The following is a 14,561-nucleotide window of genomic DNA, read 5'->3' on the forward strand; positions in this document are numbered from 1 at the left end:
GGTAATATCCTGTAAATTTACTTTTGAATGTACTTTGTTTTTAAAAGGTGTCATCACTGTTTAGTCAAATTTCACTCCTAGTAAAACCAACAATGATGCATATTTACATACATGGGTTCTGCCTTAAGTGTAGGGCATAATGCACACATAGGAACTCTGTGAATGTTTATTAAATAGGAGATGACATGTCATCAGGATTGTTGTTCAGTTTTTTAATGGATTTGTAAGACATGTATTGATTATAACGCTGTGAAGGTTTCTGTATGAATACCTTTAATAAAGGTAGTATTTCTAGTGACTGCTTAGTTAAACAGGAATGCTGTTTGGCTAAAGAATCCATTCTTCTGTTTCCTGATTCAGAAAGTAGTATCATCCCTGGTTCGTGAAGACTGAGAATGTGCAATGAGTATGAAATTGATTTAAACTTAAAAAATAAAATTTAAAAAAGTTAAAATAAAATAAAAAAGTTAAAGGAGATGTTTCAAATCCACTTTAATCAGTAAACATTTGGCATTAAAACCAGGTCCGTGAAACTTAATTTATGAGGACGTTATTTTCCTTTTAAAGACTCAAAACTCACAAGCTTTCATTTTTGTAATGTATCTGTTTTGTTTCTGAATATTGATGAGAACAATTTTGTTATGATGGTTAATCATATTAACTGATGTGTTAAATGTTTATAGCTTTAATTGTAGGTTAAAAATCAAATTACACTTAACTTATTTTAGGACAGTTGAGGACTAGTTATTTTAGAGTGTCTTGCATATCTCCGTCTTTCTACATAATTAGGTTCAGGAGGTATTTTGTAGTGTGTAATTAAAACCATCCCATTTTATGGGTAAAAATTATTAATAACAGTAATTGCAAAATGTAAATGCTTCTGTTTGAAAAACAGCTAAGAGGAATCTTTTCCTCATGGTTTTATCAATGAGTGTTTAAAATCCCCACTCAGTGATTGTCATGGGGTGAGTTTTGGGCAGTACATTTTTACAGTGATAGTGTCTGGAAAGAATAAATACTTGGAAAATGTGGAATAAAAAAAGGTCCCCATTGCTTTTTGGATGTTTTGGGGTCTGCTTGTACCAGCTGGCAGAAGTGGTGCTTCTGGAAAGTAAAAGATCATTTTAAAGTCAAGGAAAACCAGTTAATGATGAGGTAAAAGTCTTCAACCACTGTTTGTTTTGTGTTTTTTGTGTATTGTCATCTTCTCGCTTGCTCTCACATTAAAACAAAAAACATCCTCAGTACTGTAACCCTTAATTATTGCAGCTGAGCATTTAGGTGATGTGATATTTTATGAATAAAGGTCATTTCCAGTTTTGAAGCAAGAAGTCTGAACTTGATTTGTTGTTTAATTTATTAATTTTTCTATTTCCTGGAGTGTCGTAAGAATACAGAGAATGAGAGAACATACCAGATATGTTTAATCCTGTTTTGTTTGTTTGTTTTTTGTTTTTCAGACCTGAAGAGTAGGCTTAAAAGAACCTTCACACTTTCTTGAGAGAAATGAACCCTAAGAAGAATCCGACAACCTTTCCTGAGCAGTTTATCCCTTCCAATCTCTGTTATGCACTCTGCTGTTGAAAACTGTCATTATTCTTCTGATGGACAGAAGCATAAGGCTTCAAACTTTCAAAAAATAAATAAAATCAATCAAGTTTGAGAGGGATTAATTAATCCTACAGTATGCTTCAACATCAAGTTTGTTTTCAAATGCATGCTTTCCTTTGGTTAACTGTTGCATACATGCTGAAGAATGGCCAACATACAGAGCATGGAGTTGTGTGCTTTGCCCTGCTTGTAACATTTCTATTGCACTACCTTTCCATGGGTTATTATGAGAGAAAAATAAATTCTTAATTTTAGAAGTGAGTACATAAAAGACGGGTGCTTAAAAACTTCTTGACCGCTTTTGGATGTTGTGATTAAAGGAGTCATGTTTCATTGTCCTTTGCATACCCTTTTATGCCAAGATTGAGTTCTTCTGGCCTTCATCTTTGCAACACCTTGTTAAATATTACCTTTCAGGCAAACATCCCTTATGTATCACAACTAAAGAAGGGTGAGCTCTAGAATTATATTGGTTACTTGGTTGCTCTTCTCGAAAGGTTCCTTTCTAGAAAAACACTTTCCTGTGTGTATAACTGGGGTTGTTCCTCTATCTACATCTTCCCATTCTGTGTGCAATTCAAACTCTTTGGCAATAGTTCCCCGTTTCATCTACAGTAGGGACACAAAGCTTTTCATTCTGGCTGAGCTCTCAGAACCCTTAACTGAACAGCTACTATGATTTACTTCAATTTAAATTCTCAAATGTACTGTAGCTGGAGTTTCCATTCGGCCATTACATTGGAGACTCACAACGGACCCTACTTTTTATTTTGATTTAGGAACTTGAGTTCAGTTAAGTAACTGAGAGCTTGGTTTAAATGAAAACTTAGAATCTGTGGGAGACGAGAGAACTAGAATTTGAATTGGGGGAACATTATGAAATGTGGTGAAACTGAATGAGACCTGCTTAAGGTTCAAAGAGCAATTAGGGTCGACTGTTGCTTATTTAATAGCTATTACTGACTCCAAGTTAACTAATCATTTCCATTTGATAAGCCAAAATGAGATGCCCTAGCTAAAGGAGTTTCTTCACTAATCCAGCAGCTGAGTCCCTCCCTTTTGTAATCGAGAGAATGTTAGTCTAAATGGCATTGAACAATGAACAGATTTCCCTTTGACAGCGCTTCAAAGTTGAGGAAATTAGATTTAAAAGTATGCATAACATAACTGATATGTACTGCTGTGGCAGAGCTGTCAGAGGATTAGTCATGCACTGGGAACTCTGTAGCCTCTAAGAATAAAACAGGCCTGGTGGTGCCAAAGTGTGTTTGTTCAAGAAGAGCTAGTCTAGAAACACTAAAGGTCTGCCAAGATCATATTACAAAAGTTTTATTGTGCAAAAGTCATAAGACAAAGGATTTTAAACTGCTGAGTTTCCGGGGGTCAAAATGACCAATAACCACAGCAACTGCATCCCAACCTTAATAGTGGCATCCCCTTCTCTGTGCTTATATATCATCATCCACCTGCTTACGGAACACCTCTTGAAAAGCTACTCTTCACTTTGGCACTAGTGTTTTATTCCACATGTGCATACCCTGAGTCAGATCTCCAATTAATATGTACCTGTTCACACAGCTGCTTGTTTCTATGGTAAGTTCCAGTATAGTTTTAAACAGTATGCAGTAGGTTTTCCAGAAAGAGATCTGATTATTGTCTCTTTTAATCCTAGGTCTTCATGTTAAAGAGATTTCACTATGCCCATGTCTTTAAAGTCTCAGTGGATTTATTGTGTAATCATTCTTTATAGCAATAGCTGAGCAGTTGTAAAAGGCAGAGGTGCTGGCAGGGGGGACAAACAGGTTCTATTTAGATTGTCTTTCTGACTCATTATTGTTGCTTTCAGTGTGCAACATTAAAGAGATAAGAATCACCTTCAGGAGATCCTGTCATGGCTACCTTAAAGCAAATAGCTAGTAGTACAGCAGTTAGTTGTCCATCTCTAATCGTGACTATTGTAGCAGTGCATGTGAATGCATTAACACAAATTGTCGTTTCTGAAGGTTTGTTTTGGAATCATGCTAAAGACCCATGTAATTTAGCAATTTAAAGTCGAGTGGATGTGGTGCTAACAGCAACTGAGGTCTATTCTATCCTTCACTGCTTTTTGAGGTGGAATATTACTCAGCTGCAAATGTTTTTCCGATATTCTGCTTAAGACCACTTAAGTGGAGTAAAAATGAGTATGCTCCAGGTGAGTTTGTTGTATCAGTTGAGAATACCTCATGGCCTGTGTTGAGCAGTAAAACCTAATTTATATTCTGTCTGTTTTCCTTTCAAAAAATGTCCGAGTGAGTGCAAATGTAGTGAGAAGTAATCCCCGTTGTTGTGTAAGAAATGTGTAACAAAGTCACAGTTACAGTGTGAACCCTGATAATCCAAAACGCTGGCAAAACATTGCAGTTATAATAATGCTAAAGGATAGAAATCCTACAAACACAATAGTAAGTGCACCGTTAGTTTTAAACCAGTATATTGGGCTTATCTGGTTCTTCATTTGGTGCGTGATACAGAAAACATGTTCCTTTACTGCTGGTATTCAGACAGCTTTGCCCTGCAATCAATATAGCTTTCCTTCCTTTGGTGAGGCCAGCATGCTGACGTCTTTCACAAAGCAGCTGCTTGAGAGCCTCAGATCAATTGGCCAAATGCATTGGGAATCTTCAAAGGCCACCAGCAGCAGGAATTGTCAGGGTAAATATGGCCGGAGAGAAATGGAAATGGGTATGCTGAGACTTCTCAATCTTCTCTCTTACATCTTCCAGATTTCTACTAATACTAATAGTCAAGTAGACTAATAGTCTACTAATAGTCAGATGGCATCTCATCTGCCATTTCAAGGTAATAAGAAGGGGTTAGCATCACATCATTTCTGGGGTCATGGTTTCAGTTCCGGACTAGGGCCGCTATCTGCGTGGCAATTGTATATTCTTCCCATGTTCATGTGGGTTTCCTCCTCAAGTCCAAAGACACACTGGTAGTGTAGGTTAATTGGCTTCTGGGAAAACTGGCCCATTGTGTGAGTCTGTGTTTGACCTGTGATGGACTGGTGTGCTGTCCAGGCTGTATCCTGCCTTGTGTCTGTTTTTCTGTGGGGATAGTCCCTGGCTCCCCTGCAACCCCAAATTGGATGAATTGGTTAGAAAATGCATGGATGGATGGAAGGAAGAAAGAATCACCAATCGTGTATTTATCTGGACATATTGATGGTGAGCAAAATGAACACTCAGACATATAGGCCTGATTTTCAGGCCCTTGCTAAAAAGCTAAAGCTTTGAAACTTGAATCTTTCTGTCCTGGCTGCACCATTTATGAGGTAGAAGGACAGGGAAGGTAAAGGAGATCTCAAGTAATCCAGTAAAGGTCTTTACTTTGCACACAAGTCAGTGAAAATTGTATGTCCTGGCAAACTGAAATAAGATAATTCTCTCTGTGCATTTCAATGATCCGTATGACCTTTTAGCATATAAACAATGGGCTGAATTATGTGCATGACTTGATAATGCAAATCAGATTAGCTTAATCCACTTTCTCCAAGTAATCTGCAGCCTCTAGAAGCAAATAGCTTGCCTAAAACACATGAGGAGGTTTTTCTGTACTTCAGATTCTATACACTTGTGCAATTTCAGTGCTAAGTGACACTGAGAGTATTTGGAAATCCTTTTAAACTGCTGGCTGTCCGCATCATGCTAGATACATTGCAGTGCAAGTCCAACAATAATTTGCTGCTCAGGAGTTCCGCAGTCAGTAATAACCAAAGGTCATGAATTTGTAGTGTGCAGAACCTACAGGAGACAAACCTCCAGCTGCCTCTGTCAAGGAGTGCTTTCTGGAAAGTGTTCAGCTGCTCCTTCTACCACTAGAGATATAGTGCTCTAGTCCTGAGAACTCTATGGTAATTTTTTAATTTGCTTAATTTCAAAATGGACGTATCCCATCTTGGTACAGATGTTTTTGCCAAGGAAGACTCCTGAGGAGTACAGGCTAAGTGGAAGATCCCACTCATCACATCAACCCTGTGTGTAAAGGAATCCCTTGTTTACACAAAGAGGTGTAGTGGGATGGAACAAGCTGCCCAGCTATACTGCTGAAGCAGATTTCTCAGAGATACTTAAAACATGGCTGGACAAGCTCTTGGACCAAGCAATGAAGTGAGAAAGATATGTTGAACAACTTTCTCTTGTTTGTTTTTGTGTCCTTAAGGTTTACCACCATAAATATACCTAATGGCTTCTCATGTGCACCGAATCTTAGTTTTACTCTCATTTACCATGTTGGTGCAGTGCTTTTGTTAGTTTTACCGAGTTAACTAGATCATCATAATGTGCATGACCACTGTTACTGTCCATATAAGCATTTTCTGTAGTAATTGTAACATTGAGGTAGTCTAGTGGCAGGTCATGGGGGAAATGTACTGAACTCCAAACGGGAAAGCAGCACGGATTTAGAAGGTACCTTGCCAAAATGATGTCAGTCTGTTTTTGAAGCCAAGGTGGCTACACTAAATATTAGCATTAAAGACACGTTAAGGCATAGCTGAGATTTAGCTTTGAATGAGTTTAATGTAACATGAATTCACAAAAATAGTACCTTCTGTAGGAAATGAATGCATTTTTGTGTGCAAAGCTTTATAAATGGAAGATCTTGAGGTTATGTAGTGAATATGCACACTAATGTGTAGGCTTACATATGCTTATAATATGTAACTGTTTGATGACAAATAAATTCTGTAATGGTTCTTAGAGTTTCTGGTGTGTTTTTGTTATCTGAAGTGTGTGTACTGAAGGTCATTGTCGTTGTCGAGTGACCTGATTTATCACTGGTTCCTCAAGTGTCTTTTTCAGGGGCTGAAAGTGGCGCTCAGATGTAAATTCCATAGTTGCTCTCTGTTGAGCAATGTGGTTTATTGACACCATTAAAAAAGGATTTCCCAATGTTATTAAACCCCAGTATAAATGTTAGCTCTAAAATAAAACCCCAAGCTCCATATTTCACTGAAATTAACTGAAGTATTTGAAACTTTTTTTTCAATGTTTGAATTGAAATCCTAGTTTAAAATATAACTTCACCTACAAGGATATTCTGGCCTGATTCTTTGAATCAGTGTTCATGTTTTTTTTTAAATTACAGCATAAAAGGCTTGTTAAAATAAAAGGGATTGTTACCATACTGTCTAATGAAACATTTGCATGCACAAACCCACAATTATTTTCAAATGAAAATATTTAAAATATTGAGCTACTTGCTAAGATGCCTTGCACATCCTTGTAATTTTTTAGTTGAAACTGAAGACATAAACTAAAACAAGGTCTTACAATGTCGGCAAGCAGAGGTTGTGTGATAGAGATCTCTGCTTACTGAGTGTGAAAATTGCGGGAATGTGCATCAGGGGCTGTCTCATTTTCCTGTTTTCAGGCTGTACGGTTTGCGTTTTGCACTATGAGCCCTTGTTAGCTGGCACTACTGAACGAAAAGTCGTTTGCATGTTCAGAAATCAACTTCCCATTCAGGTTTTGGCAGTGCCCACAGCAGGTCAGCCTCACATGTGACCTTTGCAAATGTGTGCCATGTATTTGTCACGGGCATTCAAGGCAGGTGTGAAGGTCTTTGATCATGTTGCCTAGCCATGCTCGACCCTGAGAGTCGTCCCAGGAGAACGTGCAGAGGAGGAAGGTTGTCGGCTGAATCAGACAGCAGCTCAGCTCAAGCTGACTCTCCTGTGATGTTCCGATCCTCTCTGTGTGGTCTTAAGTTGTGCCAGTCACTTTAAAAGCGTGCTCAGATTGCTGACGTGTGTGTGTGTGTTTCAGAGTCCAGCGGGAGCAGCTGGCTGCCATCTTCAGACTCCTGAAGGAGAACAAGGACACGTTCGGGGAGATGACAGAGGGGGACGTGGAGGAACAGCTGAAGCTCTACTCCATTTAGAAGGGCTCAGCTCACCCTTTACTGTGGAGAACAAAACAGGCGTTTTTACATCGGTGCGGAAAAGGGTGAACCCGAAAGCTCACGTGTCCAGAACAGGGTATACAACTCAGCTCCTGCAGGGTTGCAAGAGGACATCTGTTTTCAGTCCTTGCCTCATCTCATTTATCACTTCACCGGACATTTTTTTTAAAAAAGCATTAGAAGCATTTGTTTCTTATTACCATCTCCATGTGGAATCGCCAACATTTTTCCTACTCGGCTTTATAGCGCCGACTCCTGTACTGCACAGGGACGGTGAGGACAGTGAGTGGACCAGAGCCAGCTCCTACTGCGGACGTGCCCCTCTGACACGCCCATTAGGCTCAGCCATCAGCCGTGCTGGCTCTATAGTGCCTTACAGGACGGTTAACGCCGATCAGAGCAGCACTGTTTCTCTTGCTGATGCCAATGTTGCAGGCACCCCATAGCTCACAGGAGAAAAGCTGCCCAACAGCTGTGCTCCTCCAGTTTTTTAAATTTTCATCAGAATCAGTTCTCAACTTCCCTGAAAAAAGAAAAAAACAAGTAACCTAAGATGTGGGCACTTGGTGGTGTGAATATATTCAGAATGGACCGGAAAAAGCTGCACAGTCAATGTGTTCTGGCTTTTTCTTTCAGTTTTATTCTCAGGACTTTTCTATCAGTCATATAGTGTGTTATTCTGTTAACTGTTATTCTGTTGGTAGCGGCCTTTTCTCATTTCGATGAGTGTCCCTGCTGTGGCTTCTCCCCTCAGATGTGAAGAATTGGCACTGTGGTGCATGAGTTCCTGTAGAAAACTGAGTTCAGGTCATCAAGCGACCTGCCACACTGCACAGTAGTGATAATCAGCTGCTTATGTGATGAAACAGGATGTTAGGGACAGCTACACAACATTTAATAGTTGCACTGATAGCTAATTTCTCATAGCGTTCGTACTTGGTTTTCCAGTTATTGCTATTTAGCTCTAAATACCCTTTGATCTGGAACAGTTAGTAGAAATCTGGGTATTACACTTGGCAGTGATGGTAAAATATCAATTGCTGAAGTCTGTTTGTTAGATGAGTTGAATTTTCTGTTGCACACTTTATATGTCTACAGTGGTTTCTACCAGTCTTATTGCCGATATATATTGTTTTAACAAAAAAAAACTAAGTTCACTGGTTCCACTTAAGACAATGACAAAACATAGGTACAAATGTTTCATTTTGTGAATTACAGTGTCTGCTAAGCATACTATGTTGTGTCATGTTACATTTCAACACCCTTTATTTTTTTAGCTCCCCAAAATATATAAAAATGATTATATATATTTTTTACATTCAGTGGCAAAACATTAGGATGTCCCAAATCCCCCTCCCAAATAAATTGACTCATTCAAGGGTTGGCATGATTGCAGACTCAGATTTCCATCAGCAATGCCCAGATCTTAATCATATTGCAACCTACTGAAACCTGTGAAGTGTATTAGTGTTGCAGATATTATCTAGTACTTGTCACAGCCTCAACTGCAAGACTGTGGGAATACTGTATTTCAATATCTTGTGAAGTATGTGCCAATCCTATTCAGGTTCAAGTACTTTCAACCTACAGAGAACATTATATAGCTGGAGCTGGAACTCTGTAGTCCAGTGCATGCCTAGTGATTTAAATATGTTGTATAGTAAAACAGTAAACTGTTTTCAGCATTAAGTAGGAAGGTAAATGCCAGTACATACCTTAAAATGCAAATCATACAGTACATTGAAAAATCTGCTCATTTGTTTAAACTTTATCTTCTTTAATTGGGATATAGACTGCATTGTACTAAAATGAGCATAAATTTAGTTATCGATTCATTGTGGTTCTGTACATAACAGCTGCAATAATGATTTGGTTACTTCACGTATACAGTAATTGCTGAAAACACATACAAACACAAAGCCAAACAGCTCATTAAAAAGCCCACGATAAAATGTTATGGACCTGAAATCTACTAAGTACCAAATAGTAGTTATTTTCAATTTATTTTTTTTAATCTATATTCTTTTTTCTTCTTCCATATTCTTGATTTTCAAAAATTGCTTATAGGAAATAATCTCCTTTTCCATTCTCTCTTTGCCCTTGTGTGCTGTCATCTTGAATGATAAGTGAAATGATGTCATATGCTGGGAAAATGGCTGTAACATGATTCCATGTCTGTTGGGAACCCAGGAAAGCTCATGAACATACCAGTCTCTGTCTTAAATTTTAGAAATTCAGTAGTAATTATATTGCATTGCCATTGCTCCTCAGTATAAAGCCAACCTGAAGGATTTCTCCGCTTTGCGATTTGTACTGCAACCCCTGGGGCAAAATGTGTTAAAACTGCTTTATTATATTAAAAAAATTATAATTTAAACAAAGGTCTCTACTTTCATTTTAATATCTTTGTGTTTTGTGTTTCTATATGAGAAATGTCTTATTCATGTGACCATTACATCATGGTTATAATAATAATGTAAGGGAGACACTGAATTAGTATTTACATTTCCTTACAACAAAAGAAAGTGTAACCCTTTTTCAAAGTATATGCCCCTAACATTCCCTCTTTGTTCAACAGTATTCTGCGAGGGCACAAGTTCTGCAAGGTGCTCTGAAATGCCTTTTAACTCAACAACAACAACTTAAATCAATAACCTTAAATTCTTAATTCACAGATGAAATTCCTCACAAACGAAAATAAAGGAATTAGATCAAATGACAGCTTCTGCCACTTGATACCCTGTTGAAATGCCAAGATAGTGCTCGTCCGTACCTGACTTACTATAGAGCTGCACATAAAACCTTGCAGCTTGTTGCATCCATCCATTAGCAGACTATGTCTTCCAAGGTAGGACATCGGAACCATAGATCCCATGCTGTAAGTGTAGGGAACCAGGTAGGGACTGCACCCTGGAAGGGACAACTCATTCCACTTATTCTTTCTTCTTGTTTTTCTGAAAGCAAATCCCAGAATTCCTACTTGGAGATTTCATTTCCTCCTTTTAATCTTGTTTCCAACTTGAATTTGAAGATATCAAGCTAAACCTGTAACTGTTCGACATTGGAAAACTGTCTAAATTCATTTGAGTCCTTCACCATTTAGAACATGAATGGTGCAGGCTGGTCATTGTCTAGACCAGGTGTTCACAGCCCTGGTCCTGAAAGATCACTGGGTCTGCTGTTTTTTTCTCCAGACAAATTTTTAATCGCAGGATATTTGATTTCACTTGTGGCATCTGTGGTAACAGCTCTTAAAAGCTCAGATGGGAATTGTAATTGGTGTCAATCCTGTAATCATTTCTTATTGTCAGAACCGCCCTCAATCGGGAGTGTTGCCTGAATTGAAAGCAGCCGGATAACAGTTACAATAAGGAGGACAGACAATGAAATGTGGGCATTTCGAAGTCGCAAATGTGAGATAAAACGTCACAATTGCAAGATATTAAGTTGCAATTCTGAGATTTAAGTCGCAATTCTGAGATACAAAGTCGGAATTGTGAGATACCATCGCGCATTGTTTTTTACTCCCTGGCAGAAACGGGCTTCCATACATAATAGAGCAAATTCAAACAAAGCCATATTTCAAATTTCCTCTAAACTGGATATGACTGCATAAATTGAGTATTAATACTTACTGAATTATTATAATTATTTTTGGTAGGCACCCTTATGCAGACTGCTTTCCATATTCTGTAGAGAACAGTTGATTGCCCCTCTCCAGGGGCAATAAGTATTCATTCTCTTCCTGTAGACTAGGGTATCCCATGTAAATGTGGGATACAGAAGACCATATAGGAGAGATCTCCTCTAAGTGTTGATGCTTTGTTTGGAGCCTCAACAAAGGTCCCCATCTCCTTGAGATTTGAATGCCTTGTCTCACCTCTGTGCAGGCATCCCGATCTCCTCGAGGTCTCAACACCTTGTCTCACCTCAATACAGGCATACCGATCTCAAAATCTCAAAGCCTTGTCTCAGCTCAATGCAGGCACCCCCCTCAAATCAAATGAATGAACTATGCAGTAAAATGTATAACTCTGTATGAACGGTTGTGTGTAACATTCCTGGTGCATGCTACTTCACTCAACATGTGACAGCAGCTCTATCATCATTTATCATTATCATTATCATATCACCATGTACTGTATCATCAATAGCTATATCATCTTCGTATCTGTATCTGTAAGATAGGTTAATGAGCCCCAAAATATTGCACTTAATAACAGCTCCCATAACTGTCATTTATGCATGATGGTATTTGAAGTGGGATATGTATATATCTCACTTATCCAGCATCAAAGTATCACCACTTAAGCACATTGTGAGAGGTGTTGATGGGGTCTGTTAATTTAGCCTCAAACAAAAGTTACACTAAGGTGCCATAAAGCTGACTTGCTTTAGCAGCCCCAGTGGCTTTACGCTACATAATAAAAGACAGGAACAACACCCACAAACAGGATAAAGCAGACCAATGTCTGCTGCATATCAAAGGACAGAACATAGAGCAAGACAGCGTAGGACAAGCAATAATTACATATCAAAGAACAGGACAAGCACTCAGATTGTGAAACAAACTTTCTTCTGACTGTATATAAGAGCTGGGAAACCCTTGCAGTTTGTCTGTTCTGTGGAGCAGACCCAGTGCGCGTTGTCGGACTTGTTGAGCTCAATAAAACTGAATCTGCAAAAGACTGTGTCCTGCTCCTCTGATGAAAAATTTCCCACAACAGTATCTCAGGTGTTTTTTTTTCCATTACGTCATTCATTTAAATACCATTCACGCCATCCCCTCCGAACTTGTTTGCCCTTTCACATTGTTCAGCACAAATAAAACTGGGTCTACCAGATTCGTGCTCTAAACTAGAGGAAAGTGCAGTAACCTTAAGGTTCAAGTAATTGCATAATTTACATTAGATATGCTGAGATTTCTAACGTATAGTATTAGATAAATACAACGTTTTTCTTAAAACAATGGACTATAGATTTTGTTAGCTCTTAAATATGGCTTTGTCTGTTCAAGCATACAAACATGTTAGTGAAACTGTACACTACCCTGGAGAAGAATGAGTTATATGTTTTTCCAGGTCAGCCTCTCTGTACATGCTGTTACCAAACTTCTGAACAGGATTTAACCGAGACAAACTGGTTGCCGGGCAGTAGTATCCCATAGGAGGCAGGTCTGCACAGACCATTTATAATTTCCTTCTTAAGCCAAAGTTCTGTTCCCTTAGTCCCAGAAATACAGACTAATCGGAGTTCTACCACACAAAGCAGAAGAAAGGCACAAAGCAAGAAAAAATGTTTTTTTAGTCTTATAACAGCAAAACAGTTGTTAAGAATGCAGTAAATGGTAAACAATGTGAAAGTTTGAGATGATTAAATCAAAATAGCTAATATTTCACACAAGAAAAGAGTACGTTCCTGCTTACTGGAAATTGGGGTCACTATCTGTGATACTTGTGGTGACATTGGTAACACAAGACCTTGGCCAGGCTGTGTGTGAATGATAAAAGGTCCTGGAAAAAGACTGGATTTAGAGTATGGTTTTACTGTGCTCTACAGAAGGACCTGTCCACTACATTCCATTTCATGTCCATGTTAGTGGGGCCAGTAGGGGGTGCTAACCCTGCACTCTGTGTGGGCCCTAATGCCCCAGTATAGTGACAGGGAGTCATTAAAAATCCTCTCTGTGGTCATTAAAAATCCCAGAGTGTTTCTCAAAAGAAGAAGGGGTGTTACCCCAGCGGCCTGGCCAAATTTCCCGCTGGCCTTTACCAATCATGGCCTCCTATGAACCAGCTTCATCACTCTGTTCTCCTCTCCACTGAGAGCAGGTGTGTGAGAGTACTGGTGCACTATGGCTGCCGTCGCATCATCTAGGTGGGGGCTACACATTGGTGGGGGAGGAGAGTCCTCATTACCTGTAAAGCACTTTGAGTGTAAGTATAAGGAATTTTAGTTATTATTAATAATAGTAGTAGGAGGAGGAAGTGGGGTAGTAGTAGAAATAGTTCTACTACTACTACTAGCTCATTTCAAAACCTCTCTAAGCTAGGCCCTGGGTTCTATTCCTGGGGTGCCATCTGTGTGGAGTTTGTATGTTCTCCCAGTGTTTGCATGAGCTTCCTCCCACAGTCTAGAGACATACTGAAAGGTTAATTTGCAGGAAACGTTGCACGTTTGTGTTTGTGTCTGTGTCTGTGATTGTGTGTAGTCAACGATGGACTGGCAGTCTGTCAAGGGCATATTCCGTTTTCCACCTGCTGCTTGGAAGTGCTCCAGACCACAAGTCGTAAAATAGTGTTTCCTGTCTCGAAATTTGGTCGCAAATCTTTTTAATGAAGGAATGAAAGAATTTTATACAGGATAAAAGTTTATTGCTCATTAATACTGGATAGTTACTTGCATGACATAGTTCTTAGAAAGAAGGATTAGAATATAATAATACCTGGTGCAAAACTAAGAAGGAATCGTGCAGACATAGTAAGGAACAAATAAAATGAGCAGCACCAATACAAGTCCCGTGCAAACAAAACGAAACTGAACAGAAACTATGGGCTGACAGTGGAAATGCAGAGCAACAATGTAATCAGATGGGCAAATCTCTTCCAGTTTAAAACGTGGGATGATACCGTTAAAATAACTTTTTAAAATAAAAAAATAACATTAAGTGTTATTACATACAACATAAGCGACCATTGGCTCCGTGATATAATTATGATCATCGACATGTTCGTATTGTTATTCTTAAATCCAGTAATTATAGGGAAGTAAAGCACACTGAATATTTAATTAAATAATTAAATTAAATGATGTAAATTCCTGTGGATTTTGTCTGTTATTACACAGCTGTAATACAAATTCATGTGAAATAAAAAAGTGATTTTGTCCCTAAAGGTAAAACTTTTGTATTTTACGTAAAAGTATCTCGTGTTTAAAATTACTCCAGGTATTTTCACAAGAGAGGGCGGTGCTTTCAAACTCAGGTGAATTGAGACCTGAATGTA

General features: G+C 38.6%; 1 protein-coding gene across 4 annotated transcripts in view; it reads left to right on the forward strand.

Annotated features, from left to right (window-relative positions):
* Positions 1–9,938, forward strand: part of si:ch73-366l1.5 (FILIA-N KH-like domain-containing protein) — a 49,457-nt gene extending 39,519 nt beyond the window's left edge. For 3 of the 4 annotated variants that reach the window (XR_001479464.2, XM_015356314.2, XM_015356316.2), the window contains one exon: positions 1,461–6,349. Coding sequence is in view for 2 of the 4 variants with exons in the window: in XM_015356316.2 (XP_015211802.2) it covers positions 1,461–1,473 (13 nt within the window). In the remaining 2 variants the exon portion in view is untranslated. Of the gene's footprint in view, positions 1–1,460; positions 6,350–7,421 lie in introns of those variants that run through there. The other variant, XM_006635330.3, reaches the window with a different exon arrangement.
* Positions 9,939–14,561: the final 4,623 nt, after the last annotated feature.

This window comes from Lepisosteus oculatus, chromosome 9 (assembly GCF_040954835.1).
Source record: "Lepisosteus oculatus isolate fLepOcu1 chromosome 9, fLepOcu1.hap2, whole genome shotgun sequence".
Classification (NCBI taxonomy): domain Eukaryota; kingdom Metazoa; phylum Chordata; class Actinopteri; order Semionotiformes; family Lepisosteidae; genus Lepisosteus; species Lepisosteus oculatus.